The 24,721-nt window shown below is 42.3% G+C and overlaps 1 protein-coding gene across 1 annotated transcript in view; it reads left to right on the forward strand.

The window, feature by feature from the left end:
* The first annotated feature begins 234 nt into the window (after window positions 1–234).
* Window positions 235–24,721, forward strand: part of SMS (spermine synthase) — a 51,606-nt gene continuing 27,119 nt past the window's right edge. Inside the window, exons 1-2 of the mRNA XM_080354977.1 lie at window positions 235–363; window positions 18,681–18,801. Of these exons, the coding sequence (XP_080211103.1) occupies window positions 315–363; window positions 18,681–18,801 (170 nt within the window). The 5' untranslated portion in view covers window positions 235–314. The remainder of the gene's footprint in view (window positions 364–18,680; window positions 18,802–24,721) is intronic.

Genomic DNA, 24,721 nt, shown 5'->3' on the forward strand with positions numbered 1-24,721 from the left:
CCGGCGGCGCGGGATCCCGCCGAGCCGGGCCGGCACCAGCCCCCGCGCCCGAGCGCCCCACGCGTGGCGCCTGTTCCCCCGAGACCACCTGCCCCGCTCCTACCCGCACCGCTCCCAGCCCGCCAGCCCGCTAACCGCCGCTGCCCTCCCGCCCCGCCGCCATCGCCCCGCCCCGCCGGCCCGCGCCCCGCCCCGCGCGGCGCGCCCCCACCCCCGCGGCGCCGCAGCAGCCCCCGCGCGCATATAGGCTCGTCCGCCGCACTCCCCGCGCCGCCGCCGCCTCCTCCAGGCATGGCACAGGGCTCTACCTCACTATGGCAGCAGCGCGGCACAGTACCCTGGACTTCCTGCTCGGCGCCACAGGTAACCGCCGCGGCGGGAGAGACGAGAGGGAGGGGGACGCGTCGCGTCTATTCCGTTCCCTCCCCCGCCCCGTTCCCCCTCCCTGCCCCTCACCCGGCGGTGTGTCGCGCCCCGCCTCCCCTCGCCCCTGCTGCCGCCGCCACTGAGGAAGCGGCGCGGCCACTCGCCCGCCAGGCCCAGCGCAGGCGCCCCCTCCTCCGGGCCTCCCTCTGGGGCGCCCTGCATGCCCCTGTCCCCCTCGGCATCCGTCTCTGCCGGCGGGCAGGTGCCCACAGCTCCCCGGGGCCGCAGTGCCGCTGCCCTCGCCCCGGGCAGGCGGGCGGGCGGCCCGCTGCGGCCTTCTGCCCTGAGCCCGCCATGCAGCGGAGGGTCAGCCTGGGTCGGGGCGAAGCGGCGGTGCGGGGACAGGGGGGTGGTGCAGGCCCCACCACATCGGCTGCAGCGGGCCGCGGCCGCCAGAGCGGGCTTTTCCCGCCGGCGGCTGCGTGTAAGCAGTCAGGCGGGAGGTGTCTCGCCGCAAGCTCGAGGGGGAGGGAGGGCCTGGGCATTTCCGACCGGCCGGGCCGGGGCTCCCCGCGAAGCCCACCTCGGTTCGGCGCCCCTCTTAGTGCAGCCCTTGCGCGGCGCTTCAGACATGGGGCAGTGAAGCGGGCCCGGAGCTGCCGTGGAGCAAGGTGCGGGTACAGTGCGTGAGTGTCTTGTCACTTCGTTGTCGCCCTCACCTCGTCGCAGAAGCGCGAAGGAAGTGATTAGCGGTGAAACTCGGCTCTGGATGAGCCTCTGGCTGTTTCGGAGCTTTGCTCCGTAGTTATCTGTAGGGGGCACGTTCGAGCCAGAAACCGGGGAAGCCATCACGTTTCTCAACGGCCAAGATGGGTGAAAAGGTTTCATGGGAGTCGGGGGGAGATGCTGTGGGCGCTAAAGCCGAGTAGTGATGTCGGCGAAGGCCAAGCTGGGCCCCTACTCCAAGCCACTCTGGCCTGCTCTGTCCTCCCCCGTTCTTTTTATTTCCCTTTTTGGAGGGAGGGAGGTGTGAAGGAAGCTCCCTGCATCTGCATATAAAATCTGTCAATAGCTTGATTTGAGAGGGAGGTTCCTGACCCCAAGGGTTTTGTTGTGTCCTGTGCCCCTCCTGGCATTGCTGCGTTTGCACTTTGGAGAGCCAGGAGCAGAGAGGGGGAAGGTATTAGTGGAGCTGGTCCCAACAGCATGGTTTAGGATGTTCAGCTGTGTTTCATGGTGAAAGTCTTCCAGTTTCTGTTTTGCAGTGAGGTTTTTGTAGTGTGGCTCAGCCAGTTTAGTGCTGACCTAATGGCGAATGAGATGGAGATGGTCCCATTAGTTTTCTTGCACTCGACTGATGTAGCATGAGCAGAATCAGGAAGCTAACCGGATTTTTGTGGATATCATCCAGCCCCCGCAATGACCTCCTTGCCTGTTTAGTTCCCTGAGCTATCATGGCCAGGGTTACATCATTAACTGGCTTCTGCAGTCAGAATTGCCAGGGAAAACGGTAGAACTAGATGTATTGAAAATAAGTCACAGTTAATTAGCTGCTCTAAGATATAAAAGCTACTCTATTAATTAAATAGTGTGGTGTAATTATCTTAAGTATTGTATTGCTTTTAGGTAGGTTTTCTATTCCATTTCCCTTTACTTTTGAAAACAACGTTTGCATCTTTCTTCAGTCAAGTTGGATGTGCCTAAATGGGGATTAGGGGGTGGACCAAGTGTGGAAGTGTTGCTGTGTAGATCAAAGAAGGGAAGAAGCCTTTTTTCCTTATGTTTGTTTTAGCACAGTAGACCTCTTCGAGATGTGAAAAATTTCTTCCACCTCTGATGGCTCTGAAGATGGCTTGTACTTTCCATGTGGAGTTTTTCCTCTCATCTAATGCTTATGACCCAAAGCATGAAGAGTTCTCTATAGAGGAAAAATTGGTGGATGTATGTTTGTAGTTTATGTTAAAAGGAGTTAGAGTTTAATGCTGAATCATGGATCATCAACTTGAGTCTCTTACTGCAAGTTGCATGCACAATAAAACTTTAGAATGGTCTGGAATGCTGTGAAATAGCATTTAGCAAAATGAGATGTGTGTTTTGGGACCTTCTGATGTCCTTTCCTGAATGAAAGAAAGGCTTCACTGTTATTGTCTAGCATCAAGATTGAATATGACTGTAAAGAATGGGATGGTGTTTCCTAGATGGCTGACGTTCTTCTGGAATCTATTTGTTTCTTTGTTTTCTGTTGTGTTTAGCTTGTCTTCATCCTGACTCTTTTGAGGTTCTTGGGGAGTAAAGGAGGGAGGCTGTCTTTGGATGTCAGTGAAAGGATCTGAAAGACACAACTCCGTGTTAGGAAGGTGGGATTTCATCACATGTTAATACTTGCGCAGCTATTAACTAGTAACTGCTTGTGCTACAGAATGGTGTAAATTCTGGTGGGTGATTGCCACTGGCTGACTGACTTGATATATGCCACAAGCCTTCAGTAACAGACCTCTTTTCTTCAGGCAATTCAGTTGTCTTGGGATATTTGACTGGTAAATGTCATGTACATTCTTCAGGAGTAAAATGTGCACTCAGCAAGGATCTTGAGAATGATGAAGAAATGCCTACTATTTCAGTTGTGTTTACCATAATCACATTTGAATTGCATGCAATTAAACCAATATTTTCATGCTTTGTTTTGAATGCAAGTCATGTTCTTCATAGGGCAGGACCATAGTTTCATGTGCTTGTTCTTGACTGTGGTGATCTAAACTTTTGGATGGGAGAAAGAGTTGGCAAGGCTTTATTTCTGCATCCCTTTTGAGCCTTGTATTTGAGTTTCCTTACTTTAAAGACTAATTTTAAAAATTGCCTTTCTAAGGGGACAGTCTCCCAGAAACAGGAGTGTTTAAGAGAAACTAAATGATGAGGAGAGGTACTGTATTGGCTCTTCCTTTCCACTGTCTCTGAAACCTCCACCTGAATTTCGACCTGGGAAAACTGCTTGTGTGTTGAGCTGCATCTTGCTGTGGTAAAGACAATTTGGAATTGGTGCTGCTTGGGTTTAATAAGCAGATAATCAGTGGTTCTAGCTGTTGTTGATTTATAGTTAATCTCCTGAGAAGTATGGAACTATCAAAGAAAGCAGATAGAGGTCACTGGCATTGAAAACTTTGTATCTCCTGCAGAGTTTTTCCACAAGTAAGTCAGAATATTGTGTATGAAGGAGAAAGGCTTAAAATAAAGATTTGGCAGTTTCTAAGATTATAAGTGAAAAACTCATAAAACCTTTGAGCACTTGGCTGTATATAGAGTTATTTTTAAATTAATATTCTCTGTAATGGGTAATTTTGTTGCCTAATGTACTGGAGATGCTTGGACTTGGTTTTTCTAAGGAGGCAGATTCTGTTTCTATGACTGGAGCTGTCTGCAGTTAGCAGTAAAAATACATTAAATATGTTTGAACATATTGTAGGGGAAACAGCCTCCCTGAGCCCTGTAGCTCAGTTTCACTGGTTCTGTCAAGTATTGGGTTGTCTGAAGTGTTGAAACATACGATTACAGTGATAACATGCAGATGATATGCTTATCTCTTTTTCTTTACAGTATTGATTTATGGTATGTTATAAAAATTTGCTGACTCCTTGACCATGATCTGTATGTGAACACCATATAAAGATTAAACAAGGCTCAAGTGAATGCCTCTGGAGCCTGCAACTCGATCAAACCTGACTAAAGGTGTATTTGCAGCTAAATGTCAGCTGCAATTCAGGAATGGGTCTGTGTTTGTGCTCCCTTAGCAGTCTCCATGAGCAGTATGGGCTCAGCCTGTGCTCTTGGCTGGGCTGTTTTGAGCTGAGCCCTGCAGGTCTCCACAGTCTAGTTCTGACAGGCCTGGACCAAGAACTGGCCTGCTGTGTGTCATAGCACAAATGGGGCTTGTCAGGAGGCATTAATACAGGAATTAATAGCTTTCTGTTTTTAGTAGTAAAGACTGCTGTGAACTCATTCCCTGCTTTTGTTGGTTTTCCTGTTTTGAAGATGTTTTATGAATGAAACTCTGAAAATATAATTACCTGAATTTCCAGCATGATGTCAAGTACTCAATGGCTGCTTGCTCAGACATGAAGGAACTGTTTTCTGTAAAGATGAAGGTTAAGACCATGGGACAGGAAACAACCTGGTTTCCTGCAGGAAATAAAAACTGCTTTTGACATGCCATAGAATCATAAAATGGTTTTGGTTAGAAGGGACCTCCAAAGATCATCTAGTTCCAACCCCCCTGCCATGGGCAGTGACACCTTCCTTTAGACCAGGTCGCTCAAAGCCTCAGCTAACCTGGCCTTGAACATTCCAGGGATGGGGCATCCAGAGCTTCTGTGGGCAGCCAGTTCCAGTGCCTCACCACCCTCAGTGAATAATTTTTTCCTTTTATCTAATTTAAATCTACCCTCTTTCAGTTTAAAGCCATTACCCCTCCCTATCACTACCTGTCCTTGTAAAAAGTCTCTCTCCAGCTTTCTTGTAGGCTTTCTTTAGGTACTGGAAGGCTGCTATAAGGTCTCCCCAGAGCCTTATGTTCTTCAGGCTGAACAGCCCCAACTCTCTCAGCCTGTCTTCACCGGAGGGGTGTTCCAGCCCTCTGATCATCTTTGTGGCCTCCTCTGGACTTGTTCCAACAGGTCCATGACAACCTTATGTTGGGAGCCCCAGAGCTGTATGTAGTGCTCCAAGTGGGGTCTCCTGAGAGTGGAGCAGAGAAGAGAATTACCTCCCTTGACCTGCTGGTCACACTTCTTTGATGCAGCCCAGGATATGATGGTTGGCTTTCTGGGATGCAAGCGCTCATTGCTGGGTAATGTTGAGCTTGTCATCAGTAGAGATTCCCAGGCCTTTCTCCTTAGGGCTGTTTTCAATCCATTATCTGCCCAGCCTGTATTTGTGCTTGGGATTGCCCTGACCCATATACAGGGCCTTGCACTTAGCAGTGTTGAATTTTAGGAGGTTTGCATGGGCACATCTCTGAAATCTGTTGGAGTCCCTCTGGATGGCATCACCTCCATCCAACGTGTTGACTGCACTACACAGCTTGGTGTCATCTGCAAACTTGTTGAGGGTGCACTCAATCCCACTGTCACATGTTGCTGAGAAGGATGTTAAATAGTGCCAGTGCCAATACCGACTCCTGAGGAACACCACTCATCACTCATCTTCACTTGGACATTGAGCAACTCTCTGAGTGTGACTATCCAACCAATTTCTTATCCAGTGGGTCATCCATCCATTGAATCAGTGTCTCTCCAATTTAGAGATAAGGATGTCGTGCAGGGCTGTGTCAAATGCTTTGTAGAACTCCAGGTAGATGACATCACTTGCTCTTCCCTTATCCACCAATGCTGTAACCCAATTGTAATAGGCCACCAAATTTGTCAGGCATGATTTGCCCTTAGTGAAGCCACTTTGGCTGTCACCAGTCACTTCCCTATTTTTTTGTGTGCCTTGGTGTAGTTTCCAGGAGGATCTGCTCCATGATCTTGCTGGGCACAGAGTTGAGACTGACTGGCCAGTAGTTCATTTGGTCTTCTTTTTTTCACCTTTTAAAAATGAGAGTTATGTTTCCCCTTGTCCAGTCAGTGGGGACTTCACCGGACTGCTACAGCTTCTCAAATACAATGAATAGTGGGTCAGCAACTTAATCTTCCAGTTCCCTCAGGACCTGTGGATACATCTCATCTGGTCTCATGGACTTGTGCATACTCAGGTTCCTCAGATGGTTTTGAACATGGTCTTCTCCAACATGGGCAGTTCTTTGTTCTCCCAGTCCCTGCCTTTGTGTTCTGCAACTTCACCATTGTGGCTGGAGCACTCACTGTTGAAGATTGAGGCAAAAAAGTCATAAAGTATCTCAGCCTTCTCCATATTCTGGGTAACCAGGTCTACCCTTTCCTTCTGGAGTGGGCCCATGTTTTCCCTAGTATTTCTCACCAGTGTACCTGTAGAAGCTTTTCTTGTTGCCCTTGATGTGTCTTGACAGCTCTAATTCCATCAGGGCTTTAGTTTTCTGAACCTGATCCCTGGCTGCTCTGTATTCCTCTCAGGCTGCTCGTCCTTGCTTCTACCCTCTGTCGGCTTCCTTTTTGTTTGAGTTTGTCCAGGAGCTCCTTGTTCATCCACTCAAGTCTCCTGGCATTTTTGCCTGACTTCCTCTTTGTTGGGATTCATCACTTCTCAGCTTGGTGGAGGTGAACTGTGAATAATAACTGGCTTTCTTGGGCCGCTCTTCCCTCAAGGGCTTTATCCCATGGTACTCTACCAAGCAGATCCCTGAAGAGGCCAAAGTCTTCTCTCCTGAAGTCCAGGGCAGTGAGCTTGCTGAGTACTGTCCTTACTACCCTAAGGGTTTTAAACTCCACCATTTCATGGTCCCTGCAGCCAAGACTGCCCTTGAGCTTCACATTCCCCACCAACCTTCTCTTTGTTGGTGAGAACAAGGTCCAGCATAGCACCTTGTCTTGTTGGCTGCTCTGTTGCTTGAAAAAGGAAGTTATCAATGCATTCCAAGAACCTCCTGGATTGCTTTTGACCTGTTGTGGTGTTCCTCCAGCAGATACTAGAGTGGTTGAAGTTCTCCATGAGGACCAGGGCTCTTGAATGTGAGGCTGGTCCTATCTGTCTGTAGAGGACTTCATCTGCTTGGTCTTCCTGGTCAGGTGGCCTGTAGCAAAACCTCGCTATAATGTCATCTGTCCCTGCCCTCCCTTTAATTCTACCCACAAGGTTTCAGTCAGGTCCTGATCCATTCCCATGCATTCCAGCTGGTTGTTGACCTAGTTACACTTTCTGCATTGTCTCCCCTGCCTGTCCTTCCTAAAGAGCCTGTATCTTCAACTCTGCATGCAATTACTATGAAAGGTACAATAACCTAGCAGTTCTTTGCTGCTTTCATTCTTTCTGCCTTGTTTTTGAAGGGGCAGTACCTAAGTAGTTGCTTCTTCAGAGTTGTTCTAGATGTTGGGATTTGGCATGCTTGGTATCTTAATTTTTGTCTTGTGGAATGTCCTTGAAGGACTTACTGTATGTAACTGAAAAACATTCCTCTAATAGCTAGCTGAAAATAGTCCCTCAGTGTTCCCAGCAGCAATGAGTGGCTTCTAAAAGTTTTTCCAAAAGCTTACCCTCAATATTTCCCTGTAGTGAGTTTTTTTTGAACTGTGTTATGATGCAGGAGTCATCAGGAGTGATCCTTCAGATATTGATGAATCCAGGAACCCCGTATTTGTACAATAAACAAACTAGGAAAAGTTTGCTTATTGGTGCTTGATTTCTTAAGCAACTGTACAGTCATATCAGATGTTTAACAAATACTTATGCAAATGAAATAGAGGTAGATTCTGGAAGGTGATCCTTTGTGTTCATTCTTTCCTGTTCAAGTAGTTTCAGATTCAGGCATGCTGCAAGTATTTTAGCCTTGACTTTGCTGGCTCTGTTGTAGTCAGCCACTGTTACCCAGAAAAAAAAAAAAGAAAATAAACCTTTCACTGTGTTTTATTAATGATGTTCCTAATAATGGGGCTCTCCTGTAGGCCAGTGTTTGTGTTTGATTGCTTATCTCTTTGCACTGGTACAGATTTTCTGAGAACTTCTGTGTGTGGTGCATTCTCAATTGGCCAGTAGGATTTATTCTTCCTGAGTGCTCTTAAAATGCAAAATACCTTCAGTAGGGCTCTGGTCTTCTCCCAGAAGCCAAGCATATATTAATGGGGAAGTCAGTCTGTGGGCTGGCAGGGAAAAAAATGTGGCCTCAGGTTTTTAGTTGTTAACATGAAGTACATATTAACAATCTAAAGTTAGTCTTGAAGTGTGAATGAGCTCTAAATCACTGGTCAATGTTGGGGTTTTTTTTTTTTGGTCCTTTTAATATGTATGTTGCAACAATGAGTCTTTATTTGCTAGTCTAACTTAATATGTGCAGTGTGCTTTATTCAAGAAAGAAAATGATCTTAAGTAGCACTTACATTGGCTTTGTGATGACTAACTTTACATTAAAGCATGAGAACATAGTTTTATTTTGATGCTTCACTTCGCAGTTTGGCTCACATCAAGGGTTGCTATCCTGGTAAGAAGAGGAAGGTAAAACAGAAAAGTGTTTTATGTAACTGGTACAGTCTGTGGTGTTTCTTGCCCTTTACTTTCTGCCCCTTTACTATGGTCTTATCTAAGCTATACCCTCTATCTAGTTTGCATGCCTCTGCTGTATTCCAAAAGCATTGAACGGTATGTTTATTAACACCAAACTATGAAATAGATGTAGAGTGGCTAATGCTGCCAGAATGTGGTATTCACTTGGAAAAATAATGACAAAAAAAGTATCTGTATATTTAAATTGCTTTTACACTAATGGTGCTCAGCTTCTGCTGCAGGTTTGGTGTGCAGCAGAAGTCGTATCAAAGTAAGAAAAACTCCTTGATAGGGGATTCTTGTCTCCAAGAAAGCATTTGATCTTTCCAGCCAAAACCATTTTGTGATTCTATGATGAGGAATAGAACTGCCCAACCTTGTTACTGTACTTCATCAGTTAAATGATGTTTGAAAGTTTGTGTGAGACTAAGATAAAGAGTGGGAATGCCGTGATATGGTCTAGTAAACCTTAGTTCTGCTTTCACTGATTTAATTAAGCTCCATGTTGTGTTTTGTGATTGAATGTGTTGAAATAACCAGTTCTTAAAACTGCATTATCTGTGCTTGTAGAAGTTCACTATTTAACCTTTACACAGAATCACAGAATGTTAGGGATTGGAAGGGACCTCAAAAGATCATCTAGTCCAATCCCCTTGCCAGAGCAGGAACACTTAGATGAGGCTACACAAGAATGTGTCCAGGCAGGTTTTGAATTTTCAAAAAGAAGTTTGTCTTTAAGACTAGGTGGAAATGGAATATTGGTTTTTAAATGCTGCCAATGGAAGTATTCTGCCACACTTCTATGTGAACGTGGAGCCAAACCTGTTCTCATGTGTTGAATTTCAAATTATAAGACACCTTACAAAATTGTCCTTATAGATAAGATCGTGACTGTTGTATGTAACACTGTTTAAGATGAGTCTTACTCTGTGTATGTGCTTACTGGTGGTACTTTGAGATGTGATGGTACCATTATTCTGCAGTTTGATGACAGATGTTTTTAATAGTGTAATCCAGCAACTACAGTTCTCCATCTTCTTGAAGAACACTTAAAGCTTAAACCTCCCTGATGTTGTAATGTGTTTTTATTGAGGCTGAAGTTACAGAAAACCATGTGGTATTCAGTACACAAGATCACTTCTGGTTTTATGTGTACAGTAAATTAAATTTTTGGTTGTCCTAATACAAGAAATTGAGTAGAGGAAGGCTGGAGGAGTAACTTCTTTAATGTATTTTTTTTCATTATGGAAGTGGATGGAGCTGATAGACCTATGGCTGCTGGAAAAAAAAAAGATTTTATGTAGAGTTTTCTCTTAAAGATGATTAAGCAATCTTACCCTGTTTTTGTGAAATAACCGAAAAATAAAAATCTGTTTTTATCAGCACTCAAAGGAGGAAGTAGAAAAAGGTGATTCCATGTTGCTGATTTCTAAGTAACATAAAATAAACAGGTTGCATTTCTGGGAATGATGGGTTTGTTTTTTATATACACATGCACTTTGCACTGCTTGCAGAAGTCTGAGAAGCAGCTGGGGGAACTGGGACTGTTTAACCTGGAGAAAAGGAGGCTGAGAGGAGACTTTGCGCTCTGCAGCTACCCGAAAGGAGGCTGTAGCATGGAGAGTGTTGGTCTCTTCTCTTAAGTAACAAGTGAAAGGACAAGAGGAAATGGCCTCAAGTTGTGCTAGGGGAGGTTCAGATTGCATATTAGGAAATGTTTTTTTACAGAAGGGATTGTCTCGTGTTGGAACAGGCTGCCTAGGGAAGTGGTGGAGTTACTATCCCTGGAGGTGTTTGAAAGGTGTTTAGAGGAGGTTCTTAGGGACATAGTTCAGTGCTAGAGTTAGGTTGTGGTTGGACTTGATTATCTGAGGGTCTCTACCAACAGAAATGATTCTATGATCCGATAAGCACAGATTCCTGTTCACTGTCCACACAGTTGCTTTTGGCTGAATTCTTGCCTAGTGTTTTAAATAATAACTTACTGGTTGTATACCTTGAATTTGAGTTTTTGTCGTATAAGAAGGGCTAGGGAAAAATGGCCATACCATTTTTGTTATCTTTATGTTGATGTTGAAACTTTTTACAAAGATTTAATCTATTTATTGTTCCACAAAAATGACACATGACTGTATGAACATCTTGGAAAATGTTTGTGTGCTAGTGCCATCTTAAATCCCCTATGTATTTTGTTTTTGTAGTCACTCTTATTACTGAAGTTTTAGTCATGTTTTTGAAACTACAAGAAAGTTCAGATTTTCAATGATGGCCTTAGGAAAGTTCAAATAGCTTTGTTTTTCCTCCCTTGCGTTCCTTTGACTGAAGTTGTGCTTCCACAGACCTCATTCTAGTGAGTGGCAGAGGGAAGTCAATTTTGGGAGATTCCTGCATGTGGGGATTATGAGAGAAGGTAGGTGTAGACTGTGAAAGGTGTGTGGTACTTTTTACCAAGGACCAGGTTCCTTATTCCTTGCATATGTGTGGTCCTGAAATTATTCTCTCAGTGCATTTGGGACTGAAAGAAAACCAGTATTGCTCCTATCTTCAAAAGAGCAAGAGGGGTGAACCAGGGAACTCCAGGCCAGTCAATTTTATCTTGATACCTGGGAATGTGATGGAGTAAATAGTCTTGGAAACTATTTCCAAAGCTGTTGAGGACTAAGAAGTGTTTAAGTGTAGCTGATATGAATTTACAAAGGGGAAACCATGCCTGACCCACCTGATAGTATTCGGTGGTCAAAAGACTGGCTTGATGGTGAAGGGGAAGAGTAGAGGTTACTGTTTATCTAGACTTTAGCAGGGCTTTCCACACTGTTTCCAGTAACATCTTCATGGACAAAGTGGTGAAGTACAGGGTAAAAGGCTCACAGTGAGGTGGATTGAAAACTGGACAGGCCCAAAAGATTATGATCTCCACCTGAAGACCAGTCAATGAAAGTGTAACCAAGGAAGGATAGATAGTGGGGACAGTGCACTTTAATATCTTTGTTAATGACCTGGACTTTGGAGTAGAGTACATCCTCAGCAAGCTTGTGGATGACACAAAACCAGGAGAAGTGATTAATGCACTGTAGGCACTCCTGGCCTACAGGGACCCAATGAAGTTTGACCAAAGGGAATGCCAAGCCTTGCATCTGGGAAGAATGACCCCATGCACAAGTACAGGCTATGGACAGGCTTGCTTTCAGCTTAATGTTCCTCCCCCTCAACTCAGTCCTGATTAGGCATATCTGGAGTGCTGGGTCCAGTGCTGGGGCTCCCCAGTACAAGAGAGAGTTGGTCCTACTGGAGTAGGTCCAACAAGGGGCCATGAGCATGATTAACAAACTGGAGCATCTGTCATACAGGTGGGCTGGATAAGCTAGGACTGTTCAGCCTGGAGTAAAGAAGGCTTGGGTTCTTACCCATATTGACTCATAGAATAATTTAGTTTGGAAAAGACCCTTAAAATCAAGTCCTACTGTTAACCTAACGCTACCAAGTCCACCACTAAACCATGCCCCTGAATGCCGTGTCAATTTATACGTGTGTATATATATATAAAAAACCTAATGGGAGGAATAGAAAAGGAGAAGCTGGACTTTCCTTAGTGTTCCCCTGTGTGACAGGACAAGAGGCAGTGAGCACAAGTTGAAACACATGGAACTTAAAATCATAGAATCATTTTGATTGGAAAAGGCCTTTAAAAATCATCTAATTCAACTGTTAACCTAACAGTGCCAATTCCTCCTCTAAATTGCGTCCCTAAGAAACTCTTCTACTTTATTGGAACATATGAAAATGCTTTTCATTGTGAGGGTGGCTGACCACTGGAACAGGTTACCCATGGAGGCGGTGGAGTCTCAATCTGTGGAAACAGTAAAAACATGATTGCTTGTGACCCTAAGCAACCTGCTGTGATTGAGCCTGCCATGAGGAGGGGATTGAATGAAACAATCTCCAGAGGTGCCTTACAGCCTCTGTTGTTCTGTGGAAGCTACCTGACCCAACTGTGCCAGTGATGTAAACAGAATTGACTTTACATAGAAAAATCAGACCTCAGGTGGTATGGTCATGTCATTGGCTTAAGCACTTTTTCACCCTTCCCTCTCCTTTTTATGTCAGCACAATCTCTTCAAACACGTGTTGTGAGTTGGCTTTAGATGCTACCCACACCAACCCCCTGCCCTCCCCTTGTTGAGTGTGGTGTGTAAAGGAAGGTGCAGGAATGAGAGAGGCTGGGAGTGCTCTGTTTGGTGGCAGAGCTGTTTTAGCTCAGAAAAACATATGGAGTTCAGTCCCTAGTTGGTTGGATGCTTTGGGGAGAAAAATGGCTGGTAGCTGTGAAATGTGTGTTGGGAGGGAAAAGGTGGTTTGCATTTATCTTGTGCAGAACATTGGAAGAAAGAAGTGATTAGTGCAAGAGGAATGTAGAATATTTAGCTGGGTACAAGGGAAAAACCTATTATGCTCTCAGAAATGCTGCAAATGTTTGGTAGAGAAATTTATCTTATGTGGCTGTGTTTTGTGTATATTCCTCTTGACAATCTGAACTGATACAAAGGTGGTAGAAGTGCAGGGGAAGAATGAGGGTGGAATTATCTTACTAGTAGCTGGATATCTTTAGTACTTGGAGAGCTCATTCTGATTCATGGGTGCTTTACCTGTGACTTTGATAAGGATGTTTGGATGTACTGGGTGGTTTATGTTGACTATGGTGATTACATGGGTGTGCTGGGAAGTTCATGCACTTGCTGTTATGGCACAGTATAGCTTGATTTGCCTGTATTCAGTATTTGCTTCTGTGTGGGAGGCAAGTTCTGTGGCAACTATGAGAAAAATCAGCCTCCTACTCTTAACCTTCTGTAATACAGAACAATGAAATGGAGTAAGTGCACAAAGAAACTTAATGATCTGTGTTCTTGTGGCTGATTGAATAGTAGATGGCTATTTCTACTTGCTGCCACCTTTTTTTTTTTAAGCCTCATGCCATGTGTGATTTGTTGATTTCTGTGTGTAAGTCAACATGATGTTGATTCTCGCAGGTGCAAATTGATGAAAAAGTAATTTTAGAATAGATTTCTACTTCCTGCTATTGTCTGCCTTCACAGACCTGTCAAGGACAAAACAAAGGAATTTTCAGAGGTGGGAGGGGAGATTGACAGGAGACTTCCAAACTTCATACCTGAGAGGTGTCTGTTGCCAGTTTTATTTCATTTACATCTGTTAACATGTCAGCCAAAAGCTACCTCCTTTGTCCTGGGGAATAAACAAAGCAAGGTCTTTGGGGTGTGCTTGGAGGGGGTCCTTTTACTCTTGTGAGGCATGGGTTTATCTTTGTAGCTGTTGTTGAAGGAAAGGGACCAGTTCAGGGAACTGTTGTTCTGAACTCAGTTGAGCCTGGTGTTACTTCTGTGGAAGCTTTTGTGGATAGTGTGTTACAAATACTACTGTGCTCTGCATACTTGTTTTTCCATGCAGGGACATGCTTTTAACCAGGACAAAAGGAATACAATGCTTAAGTTTTCAAGTGTTAAGGAAAAGGTTGCCATGCAGGAATTGGTGACTAAGTGATAACAATTTATCTGCAAATTATTATGTACTCTTCTGTACTCTTTGTGTGAGGAAGGTAGTAGGATGAGGCTATAGGCTTTCCATAAACTGTGGTGACTTCTGTATCTTTGCTGAATTATTTCTCTGGTTTAGTATCTAAAGGAAATCTAGGACATATAAAATACAGGCACTGGAGCCTAAAGTTTCCCTTCATCTCTGGACTTTAAATTTATGAACATTTTGCTCAGGAAGCATTTCTGTAACACTCCTAATTTTGGATTTTTTTTTTGTGATTAACACTAAGATACAATATTGGCATTGGCAAAATGCCTCAAAGTAGTGTATGAATGACAGGAAGTCCTGTAAGCCTGGTTACTGTATTTCCATCAGTGGTGGTGGAAGGAGGAAGGCACTGTGAGTGGACTGGGTGCCAGAGCAGTCAGGTTGCAGGCCTGGTCTCCTCCCACCCTCTTGAACTGCTCTGGGACCTCACCTAGCTAGAAATGAATCTCTCTTCTCAGGTGTGTTCCCTTCATCCCTTATTCCTGGCATCTTCCCCACCTTGTCTCTGCACATTTCTTTTTCCTGTGAGGTTTTTGAATAATTGGAGCTGACAGGTAGAATGCCCACTTATGAGAATTTCAGACTTGCACAAAACAATGACTTCATATATTAAAATGATTAATTTACACAGCTCTGAACTGAAACAATATGCCAGTTATTCAGGTTGCTGTTTACTATTAGTATATTCTGCATTTTGGCTACTAATGTATATTAACTCTTCAATGTATTCTTAATGAAATAGTTTGGGTTTATTTTACATTTCTCTGAAAGTGTAGCTACTAAGGGAAAAATTGATTGGGTGCAGAAGCTTGTGTAAGTGCTTTGTGTCCTGTTGCTTTCTTTGGTTATGTTACATTCTTGCTTGCTAGAGGAAATGATTCAAAATCAGGGTGACAAAAAATTGAATTCAGAAATGCGGTGAGTATTTTCAAATGAATGCTATTCTGTTCCCTTAGCTTACTAAGATTTTGTCAATCCTCTGGTATGAAGAGGTCTTAAACCAGAATTCTTTTAGAGATAGTCTGGCTCAGTAGAGTGTTCTGCATTGGGCCAGACTGGATGCTTTACAGTAACTGTACTCCAAGTTGTGCTCGTGTTCAAAGGTCACTGTCAAATAATGGCTTCTTTGTGGCTAAATTTTCAGAAGAGCATCTGCAACTGCTGCAAATAATCTCTTCAAGTGTTCTGGGATTCCAAAACTGTCTGTTTTAACTGAGCATTAACTTCCTTGAGAAATATGTGTCTCTCAAATCTTATACACAGTGTTTTTGTTCTCTAGAGTTACAACTCTGGGTATTTTCATTCCTTCTGGCAAGTAGTTATCAAATGCTAACAGCAGTATTTCATACTTGGCAACCAGAGCTTGTTTCTATTGCTCCTGAGTGTAAAAAAACAAACAAACAACAAACAAACAAAAAAAAAGCCCCCAAAAAAACCAAAAACAAAAAACCCAACAAACAAAGAAAGAACAAACAAACAAAAAATAAAAAACAAAAACAAAACACAAAAAACCCCACCCACAACCAAACCCAACTACTTGAATTAATATTTTGATGTCAGTGTTCCTACTGTTTTAATCATGGGTGTCCTTTTCACTTATCAGTGCTTGATACAGCGTATCTGAGGTTCGAGTGAGGTGGTGGTAAGTGGATTTGAGTGAGACATCCTGAGATTGCTGAAATTTTCTGATGCCTTCAAGCAACCACTGATGCCTCAAACATTTTAAAAAGGAGTTTCCAATTTTGGAGAATTAATTAGCCCTTCAAGGTAAATCATGTGTGGTATAACCAAAAGAAGACCTGATGAAAGGGCATATTATTGTTTTAATTTTCTTAATTTAATTGCATAATAGAACGACTTCAGTCAAGTCTGTGCCTGGCTGCTTAGCAAAGAAGTGCTGCTGAATGATGAGCAGCTTGTGAGGGATTAGCATGTTTGTGGAGCGGAAAAATATCTGATTTGTTCTGCAGTCTCTGTGAAGATGCACCTAGCAGGCATCCTTTAAGTTGTTGAAAGCAGATAGGCTAAATGTGGTATGAGTACTTCAGTTATTCCAGAGTTGGTGCTCCATCTTACTGCCTCAATACCATGTGAAGTGGCAGAAGTGAAGTGGTCTGGGGTTTACCTGCACACTAGTTCAGTTTGGGTTTCATGCTAATTTGCTGGCCTAGAATGCATTATTAAACTGAGTTATTCTTTAATGTTGTGGTGGTGATGTAAGGAATAAGGAAGGAAATGGATGAGCATGGGTTTCCAAAAAGATGAGACAGAAGGTAAGAGTGGGGCAAGGAAGCAAATGCAAGGAAAAAGAAGGGACCACATGTCTGAAATGACAAAAATTCTTTGTGAATGTGCTCACTTTGGAACAACTGCCCTGTCTTCCCCAAAAGGAGGAAGTCATACATGCCAGAAGCTGCAGATTTAAAGTGAGCAGTGCAAAGTTCTTTTCCCAGTGCAAAGCTGTAGAAACTGGAACCAGTTTAAGAACTATGTCTCTAATTATGGCTCCATTTCTTTTATTCTTTTGATGTCCCAAAAAATGTTGACTTGATTGTTGGTCTATTTACTACTACTGTAACTGTGGTTACTTGGCAGATAACTGTACTGTGAGTCTTAATTATTGCCTGTGCTGTGGTGGTACCTGACTGATGCTGGCTGGCAAGTATAAAAACTTACTGGTACAAATGATACAGATTTTGACAGGAGGGAGGGAAGGAAAAAAGCTTCATAGTGGTAGTGGACTGTGTGGGCTGTTTTCATCAGTAAGGGTAAAAATCACCAACAGTGCTGCCACTTAAGGAGACAGCAGTTAAATCATTCACTGTTGTTGAACAGAACTTGTTTTTTATTGATTCCGTTGCCCCAAAATTTGCTACATGGAAAGTTAATAAGACATGGAAGGTGGAAAGTTAATATTTATCTTGGGACATTGCATTCAAGATCATGTAGTATGGGGAGTAAGACGCAGGGCCTTTCCATTATTAAATACCTTTAGCAAGATATTGGGGAGTTGGCTTGCTCTTGACTTTGTGTTAAGGGAAATTAAAGTAAATGCTTTAATCTGTTATTTCAGTCTGTCTGGTTAAAACATAAAGGGATGATTGAATCCAGGCTTTACAGATGGGCAAACATATTTCAAGTAAGCAGGTTTTCAGCTTAGTCTAACAAGCTGAATTTGATTTAATAGGTATACTTTTTTTAATTCATTTCTTGAAGCTTGTACAGATAGGTAACATCCTGGAAAATATTGCTCATTACATCTGCAGGCTATACTTGCTGGTTTGCAAGGTATATGTGTTCAGGGGCAGGGAGCAAAACAAAATAATTACCTTAGGAATAACTCTTTAATAAAGTTGGAGCAGAGGGGACAATGTGTCAGTGCTGAAGCATTTGGTTATAAACTGTGGCTCCATAATGTGACTGTGCCAGGTGATTTCTCTCAGACTCTAAATCCTGGTTACGTTATTGCCATATTGCATGACTGAAGTAGCTTAGTTTTGTGTCTGTGAAGCAAAAGTGATGATATTTGTCTCACCAGTACAGCCTGTAGATCAGTATTTTGTAGGTCTCTTCACTGACACTGGTATGATGGTCTTTAGTTTTGTTCTTGTTCTGGTAGATGAAGCTTTACTAGCATCCTCTCCTAACTTGCCTTGTCAATTCCAGAATCAATTGACAAAACTTACTACTTGTTTTTGGGACACTTGCTTGAATGGACCATCTGAAATAGCTGTAATGAAGATTGTTGTTGTTGTGTTTTGTTTTTAAAATAAAAACACACACACCCCCAACCCAAAACAAACACACACACCAAACAAAAAGCCCACTGATGTGTACAGAAAACTTGAGGCTTCTGAAATCAACACATTCTAACTGAAGTTATGTCCATAAAGGTATTTCTTCAGCTTGCTTTTGAAAAATAATTACCAGAGTAACTTATCTCCATGTGAATTTTTGTGTGCATTTATGAGTGAGAGGACTTATCTTTAGCATCATGAAGATATCAGCTGGGGGCTTGCTCTGTCCTGGATGTTAGAAAAAGGATGATTCTGTAGGGCAGAGTAGATAGGTTACTTTCCCTAGTTTTCTCTAGTTTTCAATGCCTTTGAAAAAGCATTGAACCATAAGACAGAGAAACTACTAAGTGTCTTGTCAGTGCTGTGGTTTCTTTCTAGGATTGCTATTTGTGTGTTAAGTTTTTTTCTTTTTTAAAAAAGTAATTACATGAGTAAGGACTTGCTTGGATTGTGATAGTGTAGATGACTAATAGTAACCATGATACTAGTACTGTTACATCCATTGTAGATAAACACTTTTTAATCAGTCTTTAGCCTAGAACAAAAGAAAATTGTTGGGGTTCCCATGCGCTGAGTAACATTTTTGGGGATGTGGGGTGTCAGGGGAACGAGGTACATGAAAGCCATTGTTCTGATGGAGCTCAAAGGAGAAGTAATCCAGGCTGCCAGCAAAAACTGTTCAGCCTTTGAAAGACAAAAAAGAACTGATTTTATTGGGAAATCCTAACTGATTTTTTTTTTTTTCTCTCAATGTTACAGTTGATTGCAATGCCATTCTTAAAGCTCTACAGCCCATTTTTCAGGAGCAGGGAATGACAGAAACAGTTCATAACTGGGAAGACCATGGCTATTTAGCAACTTACATCAAAAAAAATGGCAGGTGAGTAGATTTTCTGTTATTTCTTAGAGATTAGGACCCTTCTGTCTTACCGTACAAATATTTTTCTCACTTTTTTGGATCTCCTTCTGGGGTGCAGGCAGGGCAAATTATTCTCTTAACAGCCTTGTGTATGAGGTGTCTAAAACAAAACAGAATAATGTTGATAACCTTGTCGGTGTCATGTTGCAGTCTGGATATCTGAACTGTTGAATTGATCAATCTGAGCTGTATTGATGTGGTGACATTGCATGATGTCTTGGTCTTAGGGTCAGTCCTTCCAGATGCAGAACAGCTCAAGTGAGTTAAATATATTTGTAATTCTTCTAGTAGTTGAATATGTCTAAATATGTTCAAGTATAACCTTAGCATGTGAATGATGAAAACTGTCTTGCATGTGCCTTTAAACACTCTGTTATACACTTCAAATTCTCAAGCAGCCACTGAAGTAACTAATAGCATGACAAAGGTGGTTGGTATCATTAGTGGCACATAAGCAAAATCTGCTGGGATAAACTAGTAAGCAAAACCGCATTCACTTCATTTCCTGAAGCTGCTTTACAATGTCAGCATGAGTTAATTATTGTATACATTTATCTGGCCTACTTATTAGTAACTGCCATAATTTTATTGCACTTGATTTGCTTCCAATTATTCAGTTGTTTGTTCTCGACATCTGTTGTGGCAGTTGCTGCTTTTGTTCTTTTTGAAATCTCTACTTACTTTGGTGTTCTTCAGGATTGGAGTTAAGCTAAATAAACTTTAATTTGTTGGCTCTCTTTTCCTCCTGGGTGTCCTGTTAAGCAGCTCATTTGGCCACATTCCCAACATATGAGAATTGCCGATGGATTTTTAAATTCTCTCTGTAATGAGAACACCACTATTGCTGGAAGGAAAATTGGATCCTAGGCAACTGTGGTGCTTGCTGGAGTTTGTGTATCTGTTTACTGTATGTGAGCATTTATATGCTCAGCTCTATATCTATTTTATTTATAAAAGTAGTATAGACCAACAATGCTGGTAAACTCTGGGCCTGACTTAGGTAACAAGTGATCTGCCATGCATCTAGGCCTATGTTTATATTTTTCCCAGTCATGCTTCATAAAGCTCTCAGAATATTTCACTCAGCATTTCAAATGTGACACTGGTTTCTTCTGACCAAAAATATTTGGTTTTTATAGTTTGCGTGCCTAGAAAAAACTGTTGCTTGTCTCTTGTTTCTGTAGTCTGTATTATTTTTGTCTTTAGTTACTCATGCTTTTATAGTCTTCCTGAATAATTTGATCAGGATTCCAGGTCTGGATAACCTTTTGTTTCTTAGGTCAGTGAAAAGATAGCCAAGTTGGTAATTTACTACTCTGGTGCTATCATTTCTCTGTCTTGGGTTCAGCTTGTATTTGGTTCCCCTGTAAAGGATACACAAACTCTGAATGATTAGAAGGTAAAATATTTGAAGGTAAAAAGGACTTAAGGATTTAACTAATTTTCTTTGATTACATGGCATCATTTTGCTTTCCTGCATTTCCTTGAGTCTGGAAATGGCACAAGATATAAATTCTCAGCCTGGCTTTCCCTTTTACAGCCTCATCTGATCATTCCTCTTAAGAAGTCTCTTCTAAAGGAACAGTTCCCAGAGTTAAATTACCAGTCTTTTGATGTGTTTCAGGAACTTTCTAGGAAGTTGTTGAATAACTTTTCCAGGAGATAACTGGTATCTAGAAGGATCTCTGAGTAAGGTCTTTATACAACTCAAAATTTTTAATGAATCTAACCTGATTTCTGTTACTGTCAGCTGAAAATACCTGTTGCTGCAAATTCCACTGTTTCTCAAGTGCTAGAGTATATTACTAATGAATTAAGGGAGAAAAGAGGATGTAGAAGTTGACATGCCAGTGTAGGAGGGGTGGGGAGGAATTAATGGGAAAAACAAACCTGTGCACTGGTGTACAGTGCATTTGTGGTAACAGAAGAAAGTTGGTCAAGTTGCCAGTTTCCATGGTACAGCAAAACCCCTGTGGGGAAAATAGGATGCTGTTTCCTGAAAGCTATGTGTAAAAGATGAGCTTCAGCAATTGTTGAATATTCATACAGATTTCTAAATGGTCTCTTTGCTGTGTTTTACTGTTTATCTTGTGCTGTCCAGCAGCTTGACACTGAATCATCCAGCTTTTTGCTGTGCTGCTAAATACAACTTAAGCTTTGGCATCAGAGGATAGTTCAGTTTTCTTACTGCTATGGGAAAATGTGCCTAGTGGCCTTTGTTCAGGGTAAGAAGGGAGACTCTTATGTTTGATCTTGATTCCCAATACCTATGGTTTACTGTGCTAAGTAAAAGAGCTGGGGAGCAAGGGCAATGGCTTGGGACACCTACACAGCTGTGGACTGCTGGCTTGCTTCCTGGATTTCTTCTTCAGGGTTATACTAGCAGTTTGTCAGCTGGCAAAGTCTTGGGTTGGTTTGTTGCAGAGTTCTCTCCCAAAAGGCAGTATTACTGAGGCTGCACAGTTTGAGCTGCCTCTGCTGTCACACAGTTGTATCAAGTAATCAAGTAGCTCTTGCTTTTCTCATGAGTAGTAACCCTCTTGCCGTGCTCTAGGGAATGCAGTGTGTCAGCTTGGTGATGGGAAGTACTTCCCTGGTGACTCCAGAAGGTTCCCTTATGTCACTTCAGATGTTTTGATGTGGTGGTTGGTGTGTTGAGGGGGAAACCATCACAGCCTTGGGGCCACAGGGAGAGCTGGGGCTGGGTGGTGTGAACATGGATGTGGCATGCCTGTTGTCAGGGGAGTTCAGCTCCTTAAGCCCTCCAGGGTGAGTGCAACCACTTCAGTGAACTATTGCTTCTCATCAGTTTAATATCATCATACACTAGATTTCTCTTAGACTAGCACTGCTTATTTTTTCAATTCACGGTGAGAAATACAACAGAGAAAACTTGAGTTTCGGGAAGAAGATGCCCTGAATACTGTGGTGTTGAAGTGAGACATGAATGGGCTTTCTACTACTGCAGAACTGGTTTTTTGCCTTTCCTGATTTGCATAGGCTAATTGACTTGCTCTATCACTCTCCATTTAACATGTTGGTTTTTGTCAGGTTTGAAAATTTTGCTTCTTCCTGTAAATATGCAGGTGTTACAATTTTGCCCTTTTTCTCCCTTGTGTGCTGTGCTTCACTGTCTGCATCATTAATCCAACTGTAAATGGGCTCTCCAACAGAAACGTTGTTAACTGTTAAAAAGTTGTAGTTGAGCTTTGTTTAATATCAAGTTACCTTTGTCAGCTAAATATTAAATTGTGTATAAGCAGTGTCAGTTCAACATTACATTTGCTGATGGAGTCTCTTAACCGTTATTGTATAAGTTCTTGGAGTTGTAATAAGTCAGGTCTAGAAATTGTTGAGCTGCTAAGAAAAGCTATGGGGGAGAGCATCCTAAATATAATTAAGAATTGCAACTTGTGCTACAGCCTCAAAACTGAAGAATGAAGAGTAAGAATGCATGCATGGAAGAGTTGACTATTCAAGAGGAGATTGTTCACTTTGCAAGTGGGTTTGTTTTCTGGTGTAGTGTTAAATGTGAATTAAGAAAGCAATTAATATACCGAAAGAAAGCAATAACCATTCTATCTGAACTCCATTCATACTGGATTTATCTTCCCTGGAAATTATTCACTTCAGCTAGATGGCTTATTGTCTGTAGTGGTGTCAATGAAAGTACTTTTCTGTATTTTGCCAGCCTAGTTAAACACCAAATTGGGGAACAGCAGCAGGTGCAAGAGAACTTTCTGTGAGTTCTGCAGTTTTGTTTTCTGGGGTGTTCAGATTACCTAAGGAAACCACATTTTTTATAAAGGCAGCCTTGGACAGGGTATTTCTGTTAAGATCAGTTGTTATAGCTTTAGTTAACTGAAACAAATAAGGGTTTGAACACATAAACCAGTAGACTGGACAGGTTAAAAAAAGCCCCTGCAAAACAGGAATATTTCATGAATGGTAAGGATGAACTGGTGAACATACAGAGGGTTTGATACCAATTCAGTAGGCTTTATTTCAATGCCAGCAATTTTATGTCTGTGTTTTATTTTAGAGACCTAAAGTGTCTTGAGAGTTTTATGCTAGTTTAAAAAAAAGTATCTGACACAAGTAGGAAGAAATTAGCCAAGGCGTGCAGACTTTGTCTTCCTTCCATGCAAAACAGTATACTTCTGGAAAAGTAGCTAGTAGTAAAAAGCCAGGGAAGAAAAGATGACAGGTAGATGCATCATGAGCAGTTTCCTGTAAGGATGGCTGTGTTACTGGGCACAGACATTATCCAGGATGAGAGATGGCTGAGTTGGTGCAGTTTGTGTGTAGGGGTTTTCTGACTGTGCACACAAACTTATTTTTTACCAGTCAAAGGTGACTGAGCCATTGCAAGACAAAGATGTGCAACTGATGTAACAAGCTGGCTACTAATCCCAGGAAATAATGTTTGAGATAGTAAGTAAAATGTTACTAAACAGTGTCTACAACCCCAAGTCTGCAGAGATAACCCCTGTAGCCTGTTGGGTGCTTAATATTTCAGACCTACAGATTGCTGAATTGTGGGTGCTGCTGTTGACAAAACTGTTGCTACCAGTGAACAGCCCTGGTGGGGGGCTGTGGTGGTTAAACAAATTGGAGCTGATTTGATGGATTAAGTCTGGCTTTCCTGTTGGCATTACCAAAGCAGCAGATCCCCTCCTTCTCTTTTGTCTGAATTTAAGCAAGCAAAAGCCCATGTGGCAACCCTACCTGCTCTGTATGCTTTGTGCTTTACTCTGACAAAGGACCTAATTGAGGAAGTTCAGCCAAAACCATTTACTAATGGGGTTGACACCAGGCTGTAGAGCTGAGCAGGAAGTGGCTCACTTGAGCTACTCAGGTCCCTGCTGTCTGTCCTGGTAGGGGCAGACACTCTTCCCTGGGCTCTGCCAGCCCCTTTGCCCAAATGCTGTTGGGGAAACAGTAGCACATGCAGGAGGGGAGCTCTGTCTCCTGAGGTTTGGGGCCCCAGCAGTCTTGTTTCCCTGAGCTGTGCTTTTTTTAGATCAGTTCCAGAATGTTTTGGGGATCACATTGAGCAGCATGCTTTTATTGAAGTGTCACTCTAGCTTAGACTGGACAGTTCAAGTTAGGAGTGTGAGGTCTATCTCATTTGATGTAGATGGTACTTTGTACAGAGCTGTAGGGCCTGGTATATCTCAATAGATTAAAAATGTGCTATTAAATAAATCTAAGGTAAGGAGAAAATAGTTAAAGCTAATATTTGGAAACTGAGTATCTTCTCAACTAATACTATATTTTAATAGCATCATTGCTTGTGAACAAATACTGATCTGTTACACACTGTGCACAGCTACAAGGAGTTTTCTTGTCCTTTGTGCATCTGTGTTCCCTCTTATGTCATCTTCTGTCTGGAGGTTCTTTAAAAACCCACAAAACTTGAAACTTAGTCACTGTTTCTACAGTAAAAGACTTTTTTAGGAAAGCTTTAACCTTCCCTATACGCACATCAATTTTTAGCTTCCATGTCTGAGCTGTTGTTTAGAGAAGTGTAATCCTACTGGCATTTAATTCCACTGTTCACAACAGTGCAAGATTTACCCAGCTGAAGCTGGTTTGTGTGTCACTCAGAATGACCACAAGTGTATGTTAACACCATGAAATGAGGGATAAGTGTTTTTACTTATTTCTTTTCTGTGTTAGTCTTTTGCTAACCACTCCATATGCTAGTCAGTATATTTTAAAGGAGCAGGACGAACGTTCTTCAGCTCTTGGTTTCAGGCAAAAATATTGCAGTTTATTCATGAAGTTACCCAGAGTGCAAAAATGGTCTGAAAAACCAGAAGCAGTTGCTAGGAACCAGCAGCTGTGTCAAACTGTCGTAGCTTTTCTTGGTTTAATT

This window comes from Nesoenas mayeri (assembly GCF_963082525.1).
Source record: "Nesoenas mayeri genome assembly, chromosome: 1".
Lineage (NCBI taxonomy): Eukaryota > Metazoa > Chordata > Aves > Columbiformes > Columbidae > Nesoenas > Nesoenas mayeri.